The sequence below is a fragment of the Netta rufina genome, assembly GCF_964035555.1.
Source record: "Netta rufina genome assembly, chromosome: 3".
Lineage (NCBI taxonomy): Eukaryota > Metazoa > Chordata > Aves > Anseriformes > Anatidae > Netta > Netta rufina.
This window is the reverse complement of record NC_140125.1, coordinates 26,247,855-26,273,668: the sequence shown is the minus strand read 5'-3', so window position 1 is coordinate 26,273,668 and position 25,814 is coordinate 26,247,855. Positions and strand designations below refer to the sequence as shown.

At 38.5% G+C, this 25,814-nt stretch overlaps 1 protein-coding gene across 1 annotated transcript in view; it reads right to left on the bottom strand.

Moving 5' to 3' along the window:
- SLC35F3 (solute carrier family 35 member F3) overlaps positions 1-25,588 on the bottom strand; it is a gene marked incomplete at both ends in the record, with an annotated part of 158,547 nt that extends 132,959 nt beyond the window's left edge. The window contains 2 exons of the mRNA XM_084283367.1: positions 25,186-25,415; positions 25,536-25,588. Of these exons, the coding sequence (XP_084139493.1) occupies positions 25,186-25,415; positions 25,536-25,588 (283 nt within the window). The remainder of the gene's footprint in view (positions 1-25,185; positions 25,416-25,535) is intronic.
- Between the last annotated feature and the right edge of the window lie 226 nt (positions 25,589-25,814).

Genomic DNA, 25,814 nt, shown 5'->3' with positions numbered 1-25,814 from the left:
CTCCGTTAGTAAATTGCTTGTAAAATCATAACAGTGTTTTTTCCTGCCCTCAGACCACCTTTATTACCTCTGTGTGTCTCAGCCACTTCTTCTTTCCACCAAATACTTGTGTTGAAAAACACTTTTCTGAAGCTGTATTAAGTAAAACTCTCACAGATTTGGGTGTAACCTAGCATAACCAGGGATGCCCCATCCCTGGGAATGTTCAAGGCCAGGTTGGATGGGATTTAAGCAAACTGATCCAGTGGAAGATGTCCCTGCCCATGGCAAGTGGGTTGGGGCTAGATGATCTCATGTTCAGATGGAACTTCCTGTGTTTCTGTTTGTGCCCATTGCTTCTCATCCTCTCATTGGGCACCACAGAGAAGAGTCTGGCCCCATCCTCTTGACATCCTCCCTTCAGATACTTATACACCTTGATCAGATCTCCCAGGACTTCTCTTCTCCAGGCTGAACAGGCCCAGCTCCCTCAGCCTTCCCTCATAAGAGAGATGCTCCAGTACATTAATCATTCTAGAAACCCTGTGCTGGACTTGCTCCAGGAGCTCCATGTCTGTCATGTACTGGGGAACCCAGAACTGGACACAGAACTCCAGGTGAGGCCTCACCAGGGCTGAGTACAGGGAGAGGATCACCTCTCTCCACCTGCTGGCAATGGTCTTCCTAATGCAGCCCAGGATACTAGGGCACAATTCTGGCTCATGGTGAGCTTGTTTTCCATTAGGACCTTCAGCAGCCTTGCTGAAGCCTAGGTAAACAACAACCATTGCTCTCCCCTCATCTATCCAGCCAGTTGTCCCATCATAGAAGACACTCAGGTTGGTTAAGCATCATTTCCCTTTGGTGAATCCATGCTGACTACTCCTGATCACCTACTTGTCTTCCACAGGCTTAGAGATGGCCTCCAGGATGAGCTGTTCCGTTGTCCTTCCAGGGACTGAGGTGAAATTACTCCAACAATTATTCTCTCCATTTATTCAGAAATGCTGTGCTAAATTCAGTTTGATGAAAATATACCATTAAGTTAGAATTTCATATCTTTTGATTACAAGTCACCCAGAGAATAACTATAGCACTTTTCTAGACAGTGCTTCTTTAAAATTTTGGCCATTACAGCATTAATTGTTTTCCGTTACACAAGTAGGTGGTCACTTTCACAGGTACGGATGATTGTGTAATAAGATTTAAAAGATATAAATAAATAAAATAAAAACAAATTCCAGCAAAGCCCAGTTTGGTAACAATATAATCTGACTGCACCACAGAAATGCATCCTCCACATCCCCTTGACATGTTTATAACAAAAATATGTTAAGTTATGCAAAATAAATAATTCCTTTATGCATTTGCAAGTAGATGATTTCATCAATTCCAAAACTTAATTACAGAAGCTCTACACAATATTTTGGGTTGGCATCTGATAAATATTCAATTAAGCGGTGATATTAAAGCCTGAAAGTACTTGTAAAGAATAGCACTGCTGGGAAAGCATAATGGTACCAACACTCCTAAGCGGCAAAGAAGTAATTTAGACTCCAGCATCTGACATGCAGGTCAGACCTTCTGGTTGCATTAATAGCACAGATGTATTAAGACCAAAGACTAACAACATCCTCATGTCAGGTGCGCTTTCTGAAGAAAAACTTGTAAGACAGAAGCTGGAAGGGTGCAACAGAACAGTGGCCATAATATATGTTTAACATCCATTAGGATCAAGAGGACAAATACGTAAGAGCTTTTCTGAAAATGGACAGACTTAGGCACATACGTAACTGCTGACACACACACACACACACACACACACACGCACACACACACGCACACACAAAGCCTCTCACTATATATCACAGCTTTGGCTGCAGAACAAAAGACAGAAAAATGATCTAGCATGCCCTAAGTTTTAAGAAATTAAAGGAAACAGTGAAGGAAGTACCAGGGTGAGTCTAAGAGAAAAAGAAGGAAAGCAATAGATAGGAATTTCCAAGTAAAGTCTAAATGAAAATTAATTTTATTCTTGCTTCAGTAGTTCAATAGATCATCTAAAAGGTCCATTAGAATTAGAGATGCTCCTGTCCTTTTCTCTTAATTTAGAAGAGACCATGTCCCACATGTACCTAATGAAAAATGAAATTATCCGTGCTTTTTGTAAGAAAGAAATGTGCAGAGGCACACAAACAGAAGGTGGTAGGAAAGATCTAAAATATAGTATCAGATCAGAAATATTAAAATAAGGAACAAAACCAATGTCAGATAAATGTGTACTAACAGTCAATTTATTGTAGTAAGCAAGGGAACAAAAACAAAGAATTTAATGAGCAAGTATAGCATTTAATTAGATACAATGTTCTATCACATTTCTTTTTCTTTTTTTACTGAATCAAACAATCACAGTTTATATTAGAGCGGTATAGAAAAACTGAATATGTTTAACATGGTTAACATGAACATGATTAAATGTATTTAAACAACCGCCAGGAATTTTGATAATTTTATCCAAACTGTAACACTTCCTTTTAGCAGAAACCAAACTTTTCTCACTGTTCACAAAGCATTGCCATGAAGTGTACAAATAATGGTTACACCTGAGTTTGTTGCTTTAGCCAACAAACAAAATGGGTAGGGTCTCAAAATCCAGACAAAATGAGAATGAAATAAGGTATTTGACCTGTAAATCAGCATTGAAATCTATCTGTACTTACCCATCGAAGTCCTCTTACTAAGAAAAAAATAATCACCTGCACAATTTAGCCTGGAAGGGAAGCATTTTCAGGTACTGACAAAAAGAGACTGCTAGAGAGGTGACTAACACAGCAGAAAGCAAACAAAAAAAGGAAATGCTGGTGTCTTTTAAACCTTCTTTACAAAGAAGGAAGGATGCTTAGGAGGAGGTGTTAAATAACAGACCATGAAGGGTGTTTCTCTTCACTTCTTACATTAAATATAGCTCTAAATTCCTCATGTTTTGCTGGATAACTGAAAAATAATAAGAGCATGAAATCATGACAGAATAAAGTGCAGCTGCTTCTGACTTCTGCAGCTTCTCATTAAAGAGAAAGAGGATGTTAAGGCAGGTTATTTAAAATTCTTTGCTTACTTTTCATTTCTGCTTAAACCTGTTTAATATAAACTCGCAACAACAGATGGGATAATCTCTTGCTGTGAATTTTGCAGTACTTCTGAGGGTCCTTCAACCAAAACAATCAGCCTGGTCTTCATGACCATTCTCAGAGAGAAAGCAAGACAAAACCAATCAAACAAACAAAACAGAAAATAAAAAGAAACCCTGAACCAATTTATTTTTGAGATAGAGAGGTTATGAAGCTTGGAAGGTAAACAAGGACAATCTGTTTCTTGGACTTTACTGTTAACTTTCCAATCCGGTCATCCATGGAAAACAAAAGGCATGACCACATGTAAGGATAAGTAACAAGAGAAAAGATTTAGGTGATTGAAGAACCCCAGATTAAAAACAGGCAGCAGCCAACTATGGTTTAAATGATGAGGGCTTATGAACTGCCACCAGCAGGTGAGGCCAGAAGTTGACAAGCAGCCCACATGCAGTACTGCCCAGAGCTGGCTCCAGGAGATGAGGGCTGCCCTGAATCTGGCAACACTCTTCTACCTCAAGACCCCCTCAGTTGAGCAAAGCCTCCTGAGCCATTGTCACATCCAGCTCTAGTGTAGTCCCAACTTGTACCTCTGGCCTGCAAATCTTTCTAGACATCATTTACGCTCCTCTTCAGTGGCCTGCATGAACTCCAGGAGGTTCCATCCGAGCTACTCTTTGGAAACACCTCCACCTGGTTGTGCTCTCCTCAAGCCGTTTCCTTCTTCTTCTCTCCCACCCAGACACAAACTGGTGTCTCAGCGCCAGGAAGCAGCCCACGTGCCACTGAGTGGGCCAGCACACCCCCTGAGCGAGCTGCACTGGCAGGGGGGACAGAGGTGTGATCAGTATGATCAGGGCCCAACAGCAGATGGATAATGAAAGGTATGGGAAATAGGGTGAGCAAGCACTTACATTTCAGCAAACACGTCTATGGACCCAAAATAGAGGAGGCATCCAGACTAACACCAGCAACATCTGGTTCCTTTTTCAGTATGCCCTCTTCCTGTCTGGCTTCCAAATATCCAGGGTCAGTGAGGTCCATATGGCAAGGGTGCAGAAAAAAAAAAAACAAACTAAAGGATCCAATCTTTTTGTGGTTCTTTGAAAATGGCTACCTTGACTCTTTCATTGAGCATGTAATGAATAATTCTTTCCTTATAAGAAAGATCAGATAAGTTATCTTTCTTGTATGCTTCTAAAACTGCTCCATTTTTCTCACCTTATATTATCATACTCTGATTAGTGTCTCCTCAGATGAAAGCTGCAGTATATTGCTGATCATGTGTGATTTTTTTTTAAAAAAACACTTCTTTAAAAAAGAATTATGATGGTCTTTACAAGACATTTGCAATATCTTTAACAATTTATAAAATATAAATATATATGTGGTCATTTAAATAATGACGTAAATTATTCAGATTTTTAATTAGTAATAGTCTTGCTGTTTGACACTTACAATGATTAACCTTAAATATTATGGTTTTATCATGGTGTTTTTGGGTGAAGACAACAAATTAATACATAATTTGCAAAAATGGCAAAAAAAATATTGTTGTAAACTTTAATTAAAATACCCTTAGTGAAGTGGATTCTTTGGGGCAAAAAGATGATTTATCATAACATACCTTGAATTTTAAAAACAGTTCACACTACACAAAAATTAATTCCTTGTAATAAACCAAACTGGTAATAGCCTGTGTCAAGTCACTGTATCATTCAAGAATCTAAAGCTAGTATAACTTCAGAATACAAACAATCAAAACAGAAAACAAACTGCATCTTTGTCCACTGACTGGAAAGAAACAAACAAACAAAAAAAAAAACCAACCTTCATCTCCCCCCAATATTCTGCTTCTAAACTTATTCATTTATTTATTTAATCACAATAAATTCTTTCTACTCCATCAGAAAAGACTATAAATAGCAAAAGTAGGCTCAAGTATTGAAAAAGACGCACTCCCAGGTAGGCAGTTAAGGACTTCCATTTCTTTCCTGATTGACACTTCTTAAAACTTCAGCAGCAAACAAAGCTATTAAACTAATCTGCTTTAGAAAATCACTCGCAATTATCTGAATAGATTATAATGTATTTACTCATGAATATGTTTACTTTTTTCATAATACTTTAAATAATGAAAGTCATGTATTTATTTAAATAAATAAAGAAAAGCAAATTTATTGCAATTCACCATGCCCATCACTGACAATCCCTAAGATTTAGAACCCACTGTACTGAAGCCAGTGTCAAGGAACGGTTCAATTTAGTCTAAGAAAATGATGTGATTCAATAAACTTTCAAGGGCACAAGAAAGATGTGTCACACTAAAAAAAATTTGTCCACTAGAAAAAAAATATCAAAACAAACAAACAAACAGAACAATGGGAAAAGCCAGGACCACTTTAGGCTTTTGAAAATCTCATCCCTATAAAAGGAAGAAAATGCAATGCAGTGCTGCTAACCAAACAAGCCTGTTATTTCACCTAGACTAGTGGAATCTCCCACCCTCAGATATTGTATCAGAACACTTCTAAGCTGAAGCACCATGTTGTCACTGTAAAGCTCTTATTAAATGGCCTTAGCAGGCATATCCCTAAAAAAGACCAAAGTCCTGAGCCATGCAATGAGAAATATCTGTTTTAACCACATCACGCAGTAGATAGTTAAGCCTGATGCACAACAAGAGACACCTATCTTCCTTGCAAATGCTATCATCTTGCAGAGGCATGAACATCAAAGAAAGAATTCCTCCTATAAGTCAATTCCTGGTCCAGTGAGCTCCCTTCCCTTGAAATGCATGGAGGAATTAAATCATGGGAAAAAATGGCACAGGATAGCCAGAGATAGAAGAGGCCATAACTCAAGCTGTTTACTTCCCTTGTTGAGCTGCCTCTGTTCCCTACACACACCTGTTCACCAGCCAGCTGACCAGGTGTTAAGGAAAAAACACCGCCAAGAACAGCAAGAAGCCAAGGAAAAGTCATTGTACTGAATTGAGTCCCCTTCCTCTTGAACTTACATTCATGGTGAATACAGAAATGGCTTTAGTTTGCTCTTAAAAAAATGAAATTCTCGCCTACCCCATTGCAAGCCACTTCACATCTCAGAGCCTGATTGCACAATGCTTGAAGCTATTGATTTATTTTCTTGCACTTTGCACTTCTACTCTGGGAAAGAACACATTGTCAAATACTTCTTGTTAGTTAACACACAAACGCATTAGCCACCCTGGAATTATAGAAACAAAATCAAAAACTCTGTAAAAGACAGAGGTTGCAGAGTAGGGTGCAGGTGACAGACTCAGACTTTGCACCAGTTTGAGATCACTCCCAAGACAATGTGATTATCAGATCTCCCCCAAGCCACCCCACAGGACACAGACAAAAAGAGAATGGTATTGTACTGTTAGTCACTACATAACAACCTTCGACAACAAATCCAAACACTCATCTCTTATTTATAAATGTTATAAACAGGAAAGTTCTCTCGAGTACCTTTCTCTGTAAAGAAACAAGAAACATTTATGCAACTACTACAGATGTCTTCTTTCCAGCAAAACCAGGAGAATCCACAATATGCCCATTAAATATGACACATCAGATAGTCCCCCCTGCCAAATCACATTGTAAGAGGTGTCACTCGACTGGTCTGCAGGCACGCAGCCTCCCTGTGTCAGACCAGAACCACTCTGCTCCTTGGGTGCAGAATCTGTGGGCACAGGTTATCAGTATTTATGGTGTGGTAACGTTCAGAATATAGCTGAACTGGGATTGTCAGTATTACGTATGCAAAAGCAATGTTATTTAGGGCACTTTCCCCTGACAGCATACAAGCTAAAGGTATAACAGGAGGGCATAACAAGACAGCAGATAGAACAGGGGTGGAGATGAAACAGTGTCAAAAATAAGATAATACAACCTATTTTTGACCAGGGTGGTAAGAGGATGGACTCGGTCTCTTTTCAGTTGTGCCCAGTGACAGGATGAGAGGCAACAGGCACAAACTGAAGCACAAGAAGTCCCAGCTCAATATGAGGGGGCATTTCTTTACTGTGAGGGTAACAGAGCACTGGAACAGGTTGTTCAGAGAGGCTGTGGAGTCTCCTTCTCTGGAGATATTCAAAACCTGCCTGGATGCCAACCTGCATAACATGTGCTAGGTGATCCTGCTTGGCGGGTGGGTTGGACTAGATGATCTTCAGAGGACCCTTAAAACCATGGACATTCTGTGATTCTGTGAAACTGGCAGCAATTTTCAGAACCCATTCCTGTTAACAGGTGATGGTATTTTGCTAAACAGCACTGAATAGGAATTTTGAAGAGGTCCTGGTAAGGGGGAGGGGGAAAGAAGACTTTAGCTATAATATTATGCTGCAAACATGTTTGGCAATAGTAAACTTTTTAAAACTGGAAATTTTCAAAAAAAATCAGCGATGCATAAATACATTTAAAAGCAATGCGGTTCAAGGTTGCCTTAATAAAGCCCTTAACATGAGAAATGGTAGATAACTCAGGGGATGCTAAACACTTAGGCCCTCTTTTTCCTTTCAGAGAGGCAACTCTTCACTTCTTCCTTTATGAATTTATGAGGTAAAGGCTTTTACTTAGACTCCCTCACTTAACCTGCTTTAACAAGTCTTTACCTGACAATGTATTCCTGACATATTCCTTGTAGTTTGTGGTTAACTTACTTCTGTCTTCAATGGACACCAAATCCATATATTAGAATCGGTAATATTAAAACTTTTTTCCATTTTATTTTCATTTTCCTATGACACATTCAATGGTTATTACTTACTTTTGATTGATTATTTTATGTCAATAAGGACATGAAAAACAAACAACAAGCACTTGCATGTTCACAATAGAACAATTACAGTCTCAAGTACTCATGCACACCAGAGTATTACATACACATATTTTCTAGTTTTTCTTCCTCATGCAGCAAAAAGAGTCTGGGCGTCTAAATATCATACTTGAAATTTCCTTATACTATCCTATCCCAAAGCAATTTTTCTCAAGACAAAGAAAATCCCTGGCCAACACACAGTGTTAAACCTTGGAGTAGTAAGGCACAGCTGGGAACGTGCAAGTCAGGAGAAGCTACCAGCAATCACTTGGCTCCCTGTAGGGTGGTTAATGTTGTGCTAGAGATCCCTCACAGAAGCAGGTGATCAGCACAGCCTGGGACATTTGAAGCAGTCCATCATCAAATGGGCCTTGTGGGTACTCTAATTTGGGGAAAATAAGTGTTTCCTATATAGAATAATATTGCTTTTCTTTTTTTTTTTTTTTTTTTCCATAGTTCCTTCTTCATTGCTGTTGATCTTGACTTTTAAATAAAACATTTCAGTTTTATGGGAATGAAATATTCCAGTGAAGAATTTTGAACTACCAACGTACTACAGGCATTACAAATACAAGTGTCCTTGCTTGAGGAATCATGCTTGCTGTTCACATTTTATTTTGGTACTTTAACTTCACTGAGTAGCAACACTTACACAAGGCTTCATTTCAGTATCACTTAAAATAGTCTGTCAGAAATTAGTTCTTATTTATTTCCTTCTTCAGTCACAACCTTGAAGCATGTTGTAAGTCTGTTAAATTTGTTAAATCTTTCTAAACTATTTATACAGTTCCTACATTGAAAACATCAGTAAGACTAAAGTGAGACAAATTCCTTTTGACCTCATCACCAGACATGGAAGCTTCACTTTTAAGCAGCTACCACACTTCACTTTTTCAAAACCTGTTTCAAAACACTTTTTCAAAACACTGTTGCTGGTTAGGAGCAATCCTGTAAGACAATGGAGTTCAGGAACACTTAAAGATAACTGAGAATCTGAAGTCCATTAAAGATAAAGTTAAGATTGTACGATGATATTGTGAAATGGAGTCAGTGAATTTTCATTTTTATTTTACATCCAAAGATCTAGTCATACTTTCCAACAGATTAAGTATGTGGCCAGTTCAGTTTTAACTTAATGAAGATAAATATCCTGATACGTCTTCATGCAGTCAGCCTACATACTTGTGCACAGACCTCCTAGTTAAAAAACAAGCAAAAAACCACAAACCGTACAGTTTTATATGAGACACAGATCAAGACTAATATAAGTCTATTTTCTGTTGATACTTCTGTAAATAAATATTACCTTCTTCATTTTCCTGTCCTTCAATAAAACTACACAAGAGGTATCAGTATAGTCACATTTTCATTTTCAAGATATAGCTTACTTAGCAATCAGGAAAAACAAAGAAACAAACAACAACAAAAACAAACAAGAAACCACCACTACAAGAAACAAAACTTTCTGGAGAGGTTATCTTGCAACACCCTGGAGTACCCTTTCCTTGTTTTCCCTCGTAACATTGCTTCTATAATAGTAATTAGATGGACCACAATTCATATGAATCAAGGTAATTCCAAAATCATGGAAAATCATGTTTCTATCCACATGTAATACAGTAAGCGGCATACTTACACAATACGTACTGCAAATACATTGCAATTAAGTGGCAATGTTACACATCTTAGATATAAAAAGCCTAGAGTTGCAGGAGTACCAGCCCAGAATAAGCTTGTCTGATCTGGAGTTTGGCAAATGTGCCAGTTGAAATGGTACATTTAGTTTACTTTTAGTTTAGTTTAGCTGTCTGTGGATCCTGGAGCTCACCAAATAAGTAGTCATTTATAATCCTCAAGCTCCCTCATTATGAGTGTATGCAAAACCTACAAAGTTGCTTTGGAGAGGCACATATGTAACCAGGGCAAGACATTTTTCCCCTTCAGAAGGAAACTGGAATTACATTCCAGTGTTCCAAACTTAATGGCACATTGCAGCTCAGTGTTATCACCACATTATTGCAAATTTTACTGCATTTATCCATCTCCTGCCAAACATTATGCATTATGTCCATCACAAAAACTTCTGCAATATTTTGAAATAATTTTTCAATGTACATTACAATTCTTGTATTAAAAATTCGGCCTCAGTACCCAAGCAAGCCATCTTTCTGCCATTTAAAATATTTTGTGGGTGCCTACACACTTCTTAGGACAGCAGCTAGAAGGCTTAGTCATAGGAAATTGGCACAAATTTTCTGATGCCCTCCCTCTTTTTTTCCCTAGACAGGTTTACCTGGACAGAGTATGTAAGGCAAAAGCCAGAGTACACAGACTTTTCTGTCAAGCTTCCTTCTTTCCTTTCCTTCCTTCTCAAGGAGTGCTGTATGCAGTTTGAAATAACTGGCTGTCAACTTGCAATACTCATTGATGTGACTGCAGAAAAGGCTAAATTAAGACTTCTGTAAAATGCCTTTGAAGAACACATCTATAGCTATGATACTGACAATAAATCCAGTGCAAAACTAATAGACTTTATACAAGCAAATGAATTACATGATTAGAAAGAGAGGGGGGCAAATGAGCTGTACGAATAATCAGTCAGTGCAAAGAAACCATCCAAACATGTCAGTGTGGATCATTACATAATGTTCTTTCAGGGTACTTGTTATGAGAAAACATAACTGTTTCTATTCAGGGACAGTTTTCATCAAGGTAACTCTGTAAATCCCAACAGCACAGGCTAACATTGCATGCACATGAAGGTTTTTTCATGTTTGAATCAACGCATTTATACTTAAAACAACAAAGAAGTCCAGAGCTCTGTATTATGAGGACTACAACTTTCACTTGGATATGCATGTTTTTGCACATGCAGTCAAAGTCACTAAGCAAAGGAAGGGAGAGAACACCGTGGATTCCTGTTGCTTTGATAAGAACAGTTTAAATAAGGGTGGGTGGGGGGGTACCTGAACCGAGTTAAATTTGATCACAAAAATTTGGTAACTACAGCTTCTTGTCACATGGTGCATTTGAGATACAGAATACCTGAATATTATTTTTTTCTGCTAGATATTTAAAAACTTAATGTTGTCCCTAACATTACAACTGATAATTATCCATCTTTTTCAGGCTGTTTATTTTAAGCTGGGTTCTACAAGCTTGTGGTAGCTGAAGTACTACTTTATTCCACTGAAATCAACAGAGAATCAATTTAAATAAAATGAGTGATGTATTTGGTTTGAAGAGCATTTTATGCATAAGGAAATAGAACTTCTTGCAAACAGGCTATCAAAGGCCTAATTTCACAACATGGTCCTATAATATCTAATTGCTCACTCAGAAATATTATAAGAAGAAACACATTTTTCTTAAATAAATCAATCATCCATCAAAAGACTAATTTATAGTTAATTTGCATTAAATAAATTGCAAAGAAACCGTCAAAAGTATTTTACCTTACAAACAGATTGTTGTATCAAACAATTTCTCAGCACATGTGAATTACTTTGCATTATATTACATTCTAGAAAACAGACAAGCCTGATGAAAAAAAAAACAAAAACAAACACAAAACAGAACAACTCCCCTTCCCCCCAAAACAAACAAACAAACAAACAAAAAACAACAACCAAAACCAACCCCTGAACACCAGACCAATACTTATGTTGGGATTCAGAAAATTAATTTAGAGTTGAAGTACTTTGAACCAGAATGGAATCATTCCTGTTTGCACAGAAAAAATAATGTGGTTCATTCACACACAAATTGACTTTCAACGTATACATAATAGCGATGATGAAATCTTCTCGATCACTGTAATTACCATAGACAAACAAAAAAGGATATTTTGTGTTATCAAGAATAATAAATTAATATTTTCAACAATGTGATTCATTAACAGTCAGTAGAAACCAGTTATTTGGGGTACAAATAATTAACACACCAGAAGTTAACATACAAAAATTAGTAATTTCAGTCTCAGCTGCTCTGCCACTTAAATTACTCACATATATATGTAGTTTGCATTTTTATTTATTTTTTTTTTTTGTAGGCTTGAAACTTGTGCATCAAATGGTTACAGAAACATTCCTTTGGAACCCAGTAGCTCAAAGAAAATATAGCTCACTAGTTATTTAACTGATGAAAAAAACACATTGAAGACCTACCCTTTGAATATAAACCAGATGCATGACCCTGTACTTACATACTTCTATGGGTATTTTTGGTTATTATTTTGTTTACTGGATGAGGTCCTTAATATTTTAATGGTGTAACATTAATATAATAAAGACAATGAGAGATAGTAAGAGCAACTACTGTAAGGTTTAAACTTTACTCAGTAGTTAGTCCCAAGAGCTTATAAATGCAAAGCTAAGAAATATTATTTGAAGTAGGTAATGATTAAGAATTGCTCTAATTTTATCTCTAAAAAGGTATATAATGAAAATAGTCTTATGAGATAACAGAGCAATTCAACCTATCAGAAATAAATCATCAGTGAGAAAAGAGTGGGAAATATCAGGATTTGCAAGTTTGGTTACTGTCAGAGGGAGACTCCAGCTTCAACACCAAGCTCAGCCATATGTAACCCATTTGCTTTTAGTAAAATTAGCTGATATTGCAGAAAACAGATTACAGTGCAACTGGTTTAACCTTGTACTAGCTGAGAGAAACACATCTGAAGCAAAAGAAGCCTTTCTGGAACTTGGTGATGTTTTTGCACCTTTCAATTATTCTTCAACTCATAGTGATTCAACTAGAGCAGTTAATATCCAAGGTATGAGCTAGTAATAACTCTTTTGACCTAGATCTCTTATTCTTCTTGTGCAGTTCCTACTGCTGGGCATAGAACTTTGGCTAAGTTTCTACAAAAGAAGTAAACGTTACAAGACCAAATTTGTCTCGATATCTTAGATAAGACCGGTTCAAAACAAGAAGAGGCAAGACAGATAGAAAGGCAGTTTTGTTGCTCTCACACTGTTTTCACCTACCATAAATAACGATCGTCAATTTATTTATTTATTTTTAACAGAAGTAACTGGGGAGATTACAAACACCTACTGTCTAATTACCTCCTGCACAGAAACCAAGTGAAGAAAGCAAAGGAATTTATTAGATTGACAGGTTAGCTACAATGAGAATGCTGTTAGCTGGAAGTGAATTTACTATACATGTTTACAACAACAGATAGCTATAATAGGAATGCTCTCAGCTGGAAGCTGGGACCAGATCCAGCCACTTTGCACTCCCATTTGAAAAGTGCAAAAGGCATTAGAACAGAAGAGATGCTGGCCTTGGGTCAGCATGTTGTGTTTGTAAACATACTTCAGCTAGTTTACCCCTGGGACTCTGGAGGTTTATGAATGTCCAAGCCTGCCAAACTGCACAGCTTTCACAGACCTATCAGAACCACACCGAGACCAGAACCCTCTGTTACACTCAGGGCTGCAGTATCCAGCAGGCCACTACTTGCTCGTTTTAGTCAGGTAGAATTTGTCTTGGCTTCTGTCAGACTTTTATCAACATGAAGACTTAATTTGTCTCTGAAAAAAAAACAAAGACAGAAAAGGTTGATCCAATCAACCAGCCTCATTAGATAAATTTTACAGAGTACTTTCCTCAAGCTGCATCCTGTTACTTTACTTGTATATTTTGGCAGTGGGATAGTTTAATGATATCCAAAAAATTAAAGTTGCACATACAACATAGTTACTTCAGTGCCATTTCAAATTTCACTGAGAACACTAATTTTGTCCCACTACTCATTGTTCTCTGTCTACGTTTGCAAAAGTTCTGTTTCTATATGCTCTCTCACCTTGACAGTTTGATACAGGGCTATCAAAGCCTAATTAAAACATTCCTCACAGCTTCCACATCACAGATGACCAACTAGAAGGCTTTCCTGTTATTGTTTCAATGGGGTCCTTCCCCAAACCCTTCCACTGTCCCCCACACTAGCATAGGTCCTCATCTGAAGTGGAAAGATACTGAGAATGATGTAGTGTTTAGCATAAACAAAGGAGTGGCGCTTAGAGAACTGGCTATTTGCTTTAGGTAACCACCCTGTTTGAGGACAAGCTCTGTTAGAGGTCTCGATCCTCAATTCCTAACCTAACACTACAAATGATTGTATATGTGTTCTTCCTCCTTTCAACACCTGGGCTCCGAGTAGTCAGCTTTCTAGACAATGAGAAGAAAGAGTGGTCCCTTCTTAATTGCTGTAGATACTTTCTACCTATGTTGGGACAGGCTATTAAGTACTAATTAAATACCAAGTTCAAGATGAAAGAAAATTAAAATTGCACGTCTATTAAAAGAAATCATTATTCTATAATTTAAACAGAGCTCCTCAATAGTGCTCAGGAACATATAATAAAGACCATGTATGGGTAGGTGTAATTGGATGCAGTTGCCTTAGGAACAGAAGCTCAGCATGTAAAGCAGGAAGCCTGCTTAAAAGGCAAACTCAAAGACTTAAGCCTGGTGGGTGAAACCTGGCTTGACTGAAGGTAATGACAGAAATGCCATGGATTTGGTTGGAGTCAGAGATTCATACCATATAGTTTTTCTAATTCTCTCATATCTGCAATATTAGTATGAGTGTAGAGCTGAATAATATATTACTTTGAGCCAAAACTGCTCAGTTTCCTTTGTGCAGTAATTTCATTAGGAAGAGAAAAGTACCTACAGAGTCATAAGAAAGTCTAGGTTTACACTTTGGAGATTCTGATATCATTCCTACTTCAAATGTATTTTTATTATGTAGACAAGAGATATTGTGCTTTTGAAGTTTAGGATGGGAAAGAATTTGACATGCAGAAAGAAAACATCGTCTGGTATATAAGTGTTATTTTAAAGCAATATTAATAGCAAAGATTCCTACAAAGATGCCTTGCAAAAATCTTTTCATCTTCTGAATTTTCCAGGAGTAAACACAGAATGCCTAATATTGCTTGCCAGAAGTACTTCCAGTGAGATACAATCTGTACTACACACATACCAGAAACAGAAGGTACAAAGTATTGATCCCAGTACAAGATTCAAGACCTGTTTCATTTCCCTACTGAGAACATACTTGTTCACACTTCTATGATTTACATACCATTTTTGTTTCTATTTGGAGAAATATTATTAAACACAAGACTACTTCTCATTGTATGATGTCCAAACACATTTAGAGCCCTCTACCTGTTGACTTCACTATTTGCAAAAAGTAGAGAATTTCCTACACATACTGAACTACATATAACTAAGGTGTAAAGTTTGAAATAGAAAAGGATACTATATTTTCTTTCTGTCTGATGCAAGGAAAGCAAATAAAGAATTTTTTTTTTTTTTTTAATAAAAAATGCAAATAGCAAAGTACTTTTAAGCAATTGTTTTAGTAAAAAGCGTGAGACTTAAATTTCATATTTCCTTCTTTGATTGCAGTTTATGGATTTTCACTCCAATTTTATCCTGCTGGGACAACTTCTATTAAGGCCTTCCAAAGACCAGGAAATTATGAGCAGGAACCAGAGGTCAAATTCTATACTGCAACTCTAAGAGGATTATCATATCTGTGCAAACTGTGGAAACAGTGATTTGAGATACATTGGTGCCCTCCTCATACATTCTCCCAGGATAATCTGGCAAGCTGGATAAACTGCCTGGAAGTCAGATAGCCTCCTAAAATCCCTGATGCTGTGTGCAGTGGCAGCTCTACTCCTCCATGTTAATCTATGTACACCAAATCATGCTTGTGTTGCTGGATGCAGGACTCCCATGGTATCTACAATACTAATTAAATGTGGGCTTACATTTATTTTCAAGTCAAGATCCACCTGTCATGACTATCAAGTTTTGAACTTCTGAACACATCATAATTCAGCTCATCAGGGCATGATCTCTGGCTAGCATGAAACCTGAGCTCCCAAGTTCAGGTCTACAGAACTTGTCACGTAGGCAAGAAATAGCTGAAATTCAAGGTATTTACTGTTCCATGGAACCTGCTACCTGAAACCATAAGCAGTCTAAAGTTTATTAACTGTCTAGATACTCTGAAATATTAAACACTATTACCATAAAGGCTGTAACCATGTTAGCTTCCTCTAACAAATACTAGTATGAATGGCTGTGCATTTCAACAAATCTCAAAGCTTTCAAAAGACTTGCATGAAGTGAGCAATGGAGTTAAAGCCGTGAAGACATATTTCCTGTTTCACAGCACAAAGACAGGATGATTGATCTGAATTCTGGTACTATTCCAGCTAGGGCAAAAATCTGCAAGCAGCTTATTCTACTGAACACCATATAAGCCAGCTTGTCTGCATACAAGTTACTGTTTGAAAAAGGAGAGCCAACCCCAGAGTTCTAGGGTATGACGATGAAGACAGGATCATCTTCATACCAGCACAAGATCACTGAAGGGATTCACTTTCCAGCTGAGCACAAACACGTGGTCCATTCACACAGCTGCATGGATCTGGCAAAGCCACATCAAAATATCCTGGGGCTCACAAACAGCAGCAATGCCAGCCAGCATAAGAGTAAAATGGCTGGGCCTGTTCCAGTATAGATGGAAAGCAGAGACCAAGTTCAACTTCCATGTCCCTTTGGTACTGTTAGTTGGTGTGAAGAAGACAGTGAAGAAAAGCATAAAATTTGTGCTATTTCCAATGTCAAAGTAAAGGAAGAAAAGATAAAACCCTTTGGATTATTACTGTTGGATTGGCTCTACTAGCTATTTTGCAGTAGGACTGGCAGGATTTTGAACCACTGTTCAAAATGGGAAACATGGTTGCTCTCTTCAGATGTTAATACCTGTTTCCACTAACTGTTATACAGGTACCAGTTACAGTAAAACAACAAGAATAGTTAATTGCAAGTTAAAGGACTTACTAGGAAGTATGCAACTATTTAACTTGTAACCAGTTACACGTTCTGGTCCTGGAGGAGCTCAAAGATTCAAATGACCTTGCCTTGTATGACTGACTTGCTGAGTTAGTATTTCATGTTGGCTATGCAATGTCATCCTTATTTTCCTAAATGTTAGGCCACCTGAATTCCTACAGTACTGGAATAGATTTTCCTCAGAAAAAGACTGATTCTTGCATTGGCCAGAAATAATAATAGGAAAAAAATGACAAGAAGTAAAATAAGGCAAATTTGCTACAAAAATGAATCTTATGAGACCCTCAAGAGTAAGAGAAAACAGAGGTACCTGAAACCATCTAATATATATATATTAATGGGAGCTGACCAAATGCCAAAGTTTAAAGAAAATGAAATCAGGGAATGCCATTCCTGCATCCCTCCAATCTACAGCATGTTTCATTGAGCCGTTCATGAAACAAATAGTTCTCCATGGTCTCAGGTGCAATCATAGCATCTTTTTTTTGAGGAACAAAATAGCACTTGCCCTCTGAAGATAATCAGAGAATCAAAAAAAGCTCAGGAAACCATGTTCTATAACAAGATATATCACATGAAGGCTAATTATTCCCTACATAGAAGGGAAATCGTTATCGTCAGGTCATGGTTCCTTTCTCCAAAGGAAAGGGTTCATCATATTTCTATTCTTAGAGTAGTCATCATTCACTGGCAATAGTGGAAAATCTATGGCTTCTGCTTCCAAAGCAAAGAAAAAGTCAGAACTACACCCTCAGATGCTCCAGGAGAGAGCCAGTTAAGTAAAGTTGCCTTTATATAAGTTTTCGATCGCTCTTTTCACCTTAGGCCTACTTGACACCAACTGAATGGCAGCAGTTATCAGTAGCTTCTGATTTATACCAGGAATGTGAAGCACAAACACCTCGCTACATTAAAGACAGATTAGGGGGCAACAAGTCCCCTTGAAGACAGCCCTGACATGAGCCAGCTGAAACAACCAGTGAGGTTAATGAGCTTCACTGGCAATGCACTAAGCAATTTCATGAGGGACAAACATCTCAGACCAGGAGTCTTTGTCCTTTTGTGGCTTGGTGTTTCAGTAATCCTCCAATTACACAACAATATCTGATATTACAGTCGATCAGCACAGACTTTGCAGCAAGACTGCAATGAAGTTATCTTATGGGATTAATTGCTTTCCTTAAACAAATTATCAATTAAAGTTGCAAATACATAACACATTACTCTCCAAAATCTACTACAGAAATTTCCTGTGATGAAGGAAGGACCCCTCAATAAAGACAGATACAACTTCATAAACTTGATGCAAAATTGTTTCAAAAATAAACATTTCCCCCTAATCCTTAATAGTCGCCAAACACAGTTCAAGCAAATTAATTTTCTCCCTTATTATTCTATATCACTATAATAGTTCGTGTTTTTAGTAACAATTCATTATTATGGATTCAATACATTGATTACTGAATACAAACACATTTCTATTAAAAATATATATATATATACATACATATATATACACACACAGTTCACTAGTAAAAGGAGTTTGAAATGTTGGTTAACACTTCTTCAAACCCACTAACATGGGTCACAACTTTACAAACACATACAACTAGTGCTTCCAGTAGGTTTGCATGGTAGAAACTTCAGTGGTACGTTCTGCTGGAGAAACAACATTCAGTGATAACATTTAGTTAAGGGGTATACAATGAAAGCTGGAAGCCAACAGCCCCCTAATTGCTGTTCTACGAACTGTTTTGCATAAGTGGCATACTGCTCATGACATGTAATTAGAGCTGCATAGGAAAACAAAGTTGAAAGCAACCAATTAATTTGTTCAAATAATGAACAAACGAAAAAGTATCCATTTTGTAGGTTACAATTCTTCGTTTCTTCACTGTGAAAACTCAATACAAAGATACAAAACAAAAAATGTTTACACAGCTGTCTACCTAAAGTGGTAGTAACTTAACACTACACAATTAAAATTGTTTAGTAAACATGTTCACTAAACATTTACAATTCACCAAATATTTACTACGCAATTCAAAATGTTTAGTAAATCAGTTTAAATTTCAATTTGCTTGGCTTGCCAACAAGCAACCTAAAACTTGGAATCTGTGATTAACGAAGCCCAAATTATAACAGGAAACAGTTTTCTGCTCTGTATTGGCCCCAAAATATTTTACTTAGTACCTGGAAAAAAAAAAAAAAAAAGGCCAGGGAACTCTCATGTCTCTCATGTGTTACCTCCTTTGGAATTATCTTGAAAAAGAACCTTCTGAAAGGCTGTCTGATCTCCCCTTAACTATTCATGTGGTATCTTGCAGATGCTCAGCATTCATCCCCTGTACTTCTTTGCTGTCTCACATGACCAGATTGTGCTATTCCTCTTTCATTCTCAACTGCAAGGCCACCCAAAGAGTTAAAGCCCACCGGGGTCAAAAGGATCTCTTCCCAAAAAAGAATAATGTCTCCTGTAATATTCTGGGGCATCCACTGCAGACTTATGACTAGGTCTCTGAAGTATTTTGAGAGGCTGTGTCTGGGGACAGTTATTCTCAGTTACAAAGAGTACCACACATATGAGGAAATGGCTTCAGGAGTTTTGGGGTGAGATGTCATTTGGATATGAACCACTTGGTTTTTGTATAACCACATGTAGGTTTAGCTTCCAGCAGACAACTACAGTGACATTTGAATTAACAACACCACAACACTTTTAAAGCTACAATGCAATTGATTGCCACTGCTTTTTTTCACCTGCAGGAGTGACTGGGCTTTGCTCAGCTCTTCCTGCTAGCGTAACAATTAGTTATGTTAGTACTGTCAAAGAGCATTAAGAAAAAAAAAAAAAAAAAGAATTAAGCCACCAAACACCATAAATCTGGCTCAAAACAATGAGGTAAAGCACATATTTTTACTTTTCTTCTGAGCTTCTGGGGGTTTTCGACCTATACAGTGACCCTGGGGCAGCTATCCAAGCTTTTTTCCCAGAGCTACATACATATCTAGAGGTTAGTCTGTGTTTTCACCTGAAAGCGAGATTCTCACATAATCACTTGAGCTCATGAACAGCAACATGAAGGATATCACTAAAGTACTGCATTAGTATAAGAGCATGACCTTCAATATTTATGTATTGGAAAGCAAGTAACAGTTTTAAATGAATCACTTACAGCTGGCCTGAAAATTGGTTTTCCCAGAGAAAACAATGCTCCTCTACTTCTGTCTTTGAACTTCTGGAGATTCTTGTAAGTCACCTCAAAAACAAGTTAAGTTCTCACTCAAATTTCAAGACTAAAAACAGTATTTGAACAATTCTCACATACTAATATTTTTGTCCTGATTCACAACCCCACTGGATTTGCTTTCAATGACTGTGAAGATAACAGCATTCAATGTGAATTGCATGTGAAAAGCAGATCACAAGGTGAATCAGCTGGAAACACTGGTCTTCAACTGTATAACGTCTATTCCACTATTTATATGGGTAAAATACTTATACTTTTAATTAGCTAAAACCAACATTAAACTACTACATTAAAAGGATCATAGAATTATAGCATGGCTTGGGTTGGAAGGGACCTCAAAAATCATCCAGTTCCAGCCTCCCTGCCATGAACAGGGATGCTACCCACTAGATCAGGTTGCCCAGGGCCTCAGCCAACCCAGTCTTGAACACCTCCAGGGATGGGGCATGAACAACCTCTCTGGGCAACCTGTTCCAGTGCCTCACCACCCTCAAAGTTCAAAGTAATATTAAAGTTCAGTAACTGTGACACTTTTGGTCTCAGACACTCGTGCTTTCTGAGAAACATTTAGAAGATTTGTAAGCCAGTGTTTTCTATTATGTTATTTACATTGTTAATAGCACTTAAATTCCATGCCCAGGTCAAGACCTGCTGAGTTATATGCTGTATGAATAGTGTACATTGATATTCTGGGCATAAAAAACATATGGCTTATTGTGTTGTTTAAATAACATTGGAGAAATGTTAAAAATAGGGAACTACTATTGAAGCTAGCAAGCAGAAGAGACGGAGGTCTTCAGAGATGCTGGATACAAATCTTTCCCTTCCACCTGAATGACAATATACCACTTATAAGAAGTCACTGGAATAACCTGGAATTATGTAAAAGGTCAAAGTCTCACAGAAATGTTCACGAGCCTTGAACTATAAACTGTGGTCCATTCCTACTAAATAGCACTGAGTTAAATACACATAATATTCTCCTAATATTATTTCAAGTATAGTAACACCTGTAGCCATACAAAAAAGGTAACTGAATTAAGAGTGTGATGCTAGGTGGTCTTACAGGCATCTAGAAGGAGAGATGGTAACATATAATCCTGATTTGTCCATACTGAACCTGTATTTAGGAACACATTCTAAGGATACTTGAAAGTCCCTCTTTTAGAAGACAGACCCTAATCTTATACAAGGAACAGAGGCGTGCAGATGATCAGTAGGAAAAGAAAGACTGCAAAATAGGGATAACTTGCTGAAGCCCAGATGCATGTATTTAGAATATTAATCACATGGTGACAGACCATGATATTGAATCACTACAGAACAGACCAAGCCCATGTAGAAAGCAATGAACATCTGACAAAGGTACTTGCTGTGCACTCCTCAGGTGGAAGTAAGCACTCTGTCAATTGCTACAGTAATTAAAATGAACAGTCTTCCATATGGATCAGCAAGACAGTTCAGCAGTTTGGTCACAGCTGTCTTTCACAAGTACAGAAAAGTTCTTGGGTCTATACTTCTAAAAAACAGGTAGAAGCCTAAAGCCCAGTTACAGTGGTGTTAAGTAGAAATAGAACTGCTCACCTCCAAACTTGTCTTTCCTCTTGAACTTAAGTCACAGGCTTCTAGAGGCAGAAACCATGGTAATTTACTTAACCTTCATGAAAGAGAACAGCACTGATAATACAGCTCTGACAACAGTTTGATCTCCAAACAACAAAAAGGCTGTCACTGGGATGTACAATTTTTGTGTGTGTGATTTTTTTTTAAACCAAATTCTTTGATCCACACGTGTTAATTAAAAATTTTTAAGGCATTTAACATACTGCCTGTTGATATCAAAGATTTCACAAATACTGAGCTCTACCACTGACACAGCTGTATTAGAGTATGATTCTACTGCTTCTTGCATGTGTTTCTTCCCCCTGCCTTTGCATTTGAGAAATCAAATTAGATGCTGCAAAACTGTCCCCCCATGGGACAAATATGAAAGTTTGATTTAGACTCAAGAGCAGTTATTCCCACAAATAGCCTGAAATTCAGTAGCAAGAATTTCAGAAAAACAAGTACTGCCAGATTGAATCAGGGCACACTCCTATCCTCTTTCTGGATATTGCCTTTGGTGGGCAGAGTAAATGGAGGAAAGTGCAGGAAAGCCTCAGGAAGAGATGGTCTGCCTCCCACACTAACTTGTATTCTGAATAATGAAGTTTAATATTCTCTCCAATATTTTTCCTAAGTTACTGTAATTGTAATTTAGAGCAGTGACAAGATCTACAATCTTTTGAACTCTTGATCTCAAAAACAAATGTTTCTTCCAAAATTATTTTTCCTATCAGTTTTTAATTGACAGCTTTCCATCTTCCTTGACTGTCCATCTGTTTTTTTGTTTTTTTTTAACAACACAGTAAAAAGAAAAACTCTCTTTCTGCCAAAGCAGCATAAACCAATACCTTACAAACTTTTGTTCTTACCTCTTTAAGATAACCAGACAAAACTCTTAAGACTCTTAATAGACTGTCTGTATTCTTTTCCTTACTCATCTTAAAGACTTTGATCGTTTTTGAGAGGAAATAACCAGTATTGCACAATATTTCACTAGGCCATACCACTAAATCCTCTGAAGGCATCATAATAACACAATAACACAAGAACACATTGCTTTATTCTAATTCTTAAAATCTGGTTTGAAGGTGCAGTCAAACAGCAGAGGTCTTCACTGAGCTGCGTACAGTCCCATCCTATTCCCTCTCACAAGCTGATGCAGTGATGTGAAACTTTGCAGGCTGGACTGGTAATTTTAGCATTTTCAGGGAACACAAGGCTTCTATTTGTGACAGGGAATGTCATTTGTTAACATCTGGGCTATTCACCTGACTTGAGCAGGTCTCCCTAGAGCAATGCAGAGTCCTTTCTTTTTCTGTCCAGTCCATAACATTTTGTGATTTTGGCAATCTTCCCTTCTTCCTCCCCTCTTTCCATCTTATTTATAAGTATATTAAGTATAGGATTTGGTCAGTAATTCACAGGATTTTGTTAAAAAACAGAAAAACCAGCAAAGGCTTCTTGAACGTCTCAATTTTAAATACCTACAAACAGTCTAAATAATGCATATGAGAAACACTGTCGTGTGGAAAAAAAAAAAAAAAAAAAAAAAAAAAGAGAGATCTGGCCCTTCAGGTGATTTAATTACAACAAAATAATGTCACAAAGATACATAAAAAAAAATATTGATCAGATCAAACCACATTACTGACTTGTTTTCCAGAAGGCAGATCCATTATTAATGCACCCCATTAATTATACCCATTATTTACATAGTGCCAACAGCACAAATATCTACAAGCACACACAATAAGATGACAAAAACCACAAGGGAGCAATTTGAACTTAATAAAAATAGTTTGTTCACAGTTCCTGGGCCAATTAAACCCTGTAAATGAAAAGTCACAAGGAAAATCCATATCCCAAAACTAATTGCACAAGCTCAAGTTGAAGGACTATTTAAAGAGGTTTCAAAGTAGCTGTTACAAAGGTAGCTTCCTACTTCAGATGGTTTACCCCATTTACATCCATTTGGTCAGCTATTCAGCTGATGTTCATCAATACAGCTCATCTTCAGCCATGCCATACAGTACCAGCTAGAGAGATGGGTCTTTTCTTTCATAGTGTTGTTTTTTTTTTCCACATTTCTAGCAACCCAGATTTTCAATTGGCAATGATTTCATATGACCTATTATTTTTAGGCACAAAAGTAAGAAACCCAGACAACTTTTGTATTTATATCCCACCATTACAACTCAAGTATGTAATTTTGTTATTCAGAGTGAGCTACCAGAGAAGATATAACTAGGCTAGCAAGCTGAGGCTTGCAATTAACTTTTTCAGACACGGTTATGAATTTCAACAAACAAGTAATAATTGAGGAGTTAGCATGACCGTTATTACTTCAGAAGGATCTGCCACAGCAGCTCAGCACGACTTCAGCTGGACTATTAGTCGCTGTGTCAGATGCAAGCACTAATACCCAACTCAGCCTGGCATCAGCACACGATCTGATCCTGAAAACTGACCTGAATAAGCTTTACTCTCAGGAATGATCCCAATCCAGGCAATGGATTTGCTCTTAGAAAAATCCCATACTCCCTCGTCAGTAAAGTAGCAAATATCAGACATTTCTGTCAAAATAAAAATAAATAAATAATAATAAAAACACTCTCTCAGAAGAAGTCTTTGAATATTTATCAGTAAAGCCCTATCATCAGGCAATCAGAAGTGGCTCACAAAAACTGAACAAGTACCACACACCACACTTCCCTGCATCTCCCTCTTTCATTATTAAGCACGTGAGCAAAGGGCTAATCCGTGAGTAAACATTTCAGAATGTTTACACGCAATACTTAGGAAAGCGCAACACGAAAACAGTCACTTTGTCAGAGCCAGTGTTCCCAGCAAAACTGACTTTTGTTACAGCACGATCATTTCAACAACAAAAAAACCCTGTGATGATATGAACAGCATTTGAACAACCAAAATGTTTTTATGACTTCAGTTAATGGGTAACTTATTTTTAGAACTTGTTAAGTCATGCAATTACCACCGTGGAGATGAAAGATGGGCAAGAAACAGGGAGTGTTATTGCAAGAATACTAGCTGATATATTACAACCCCTCAAGGTCTCAGCTCCTTTGTAAATCACGTCTACAGAGGGACACAGCTAGGCTTCTCTTCGTGGCAGTATCGCAGGAAGTTTCTTTCTCAAGTGCAGGAATATGGAAGAGACAGCTCCATTTGACCCAGGAAAGGCATAAAAACGAGATTAAGCACTGCGAAGATCTGACAGACCTCTAAAGCAACAGAGAGACGTACCGAGAAGGCGTCACTTTTGAGAGCAGGGCGTGTGTGAATGCAGCGGAGCTTTCTCAGAGCTGTCACAAATCCGGCGATCAACACATCACCGAGCACATAGGCAGTACTAAGGCACCTAAACGGGCTCTCCTGGTTGCAGGATCCCACATTTACCCCGTGGCTACCTCTGAGCCAGACCCCCCAGCACCACCACCCCCACCACCTCCCGGGGGACTCACGTTTGTAGCTGGCGGCCCAGGGCTGGTAGCCGTAGTAGCCGGTGATGCGCAGGATCCTCTCCTCGATGGAGGTGAGCCCCACGGAGGCGCTGGTGAGGTCCTCCACGGAGCGGGACCACTTGAGGTCCTCCTTGATGGCCTCGTCCACCACCAGGTACTTGAGCTGCCGCAGCTGCGGGCTGATGTCGGACAGCCGCCGGGGGCTCACGTCGGGGGAGCGCCGCATGCCGCTGGGGGCCGGGAGAGGGGCGTCAGGGGCCGGCATCCCCCCGGCACCTCCCGCCCGACAACTTTCCCCGCCCGGGTGTCCCCCATCCCCGTCCCCATCCCCGTCCCTTCCCGGTACTCACAGCGTGGCGGCTTTGCCCCGCGCCGAGCCGTTGGGGAACTCGCGGATCCCCATGGGGAGCAGCAGCAGCGAGGGCTGGGGGGCGCCCAGACTTCTCGGCGGGGCGAGCCGGCGGCGCCCACCGGCCGGGTGCGAGGCGGGAGGGAAGGAAGGAACAAGAAGGAAAGAAGGGAGACGACAAGGAGCGGGCGGCGGCCGAGGAGGGTCCCCGGGCTGCCGAGAGATGGGAGAGTCGAGGGGCGGGCCGCCGCCGCCGCTGCTGCCGCCGCCTGCCGAGCGG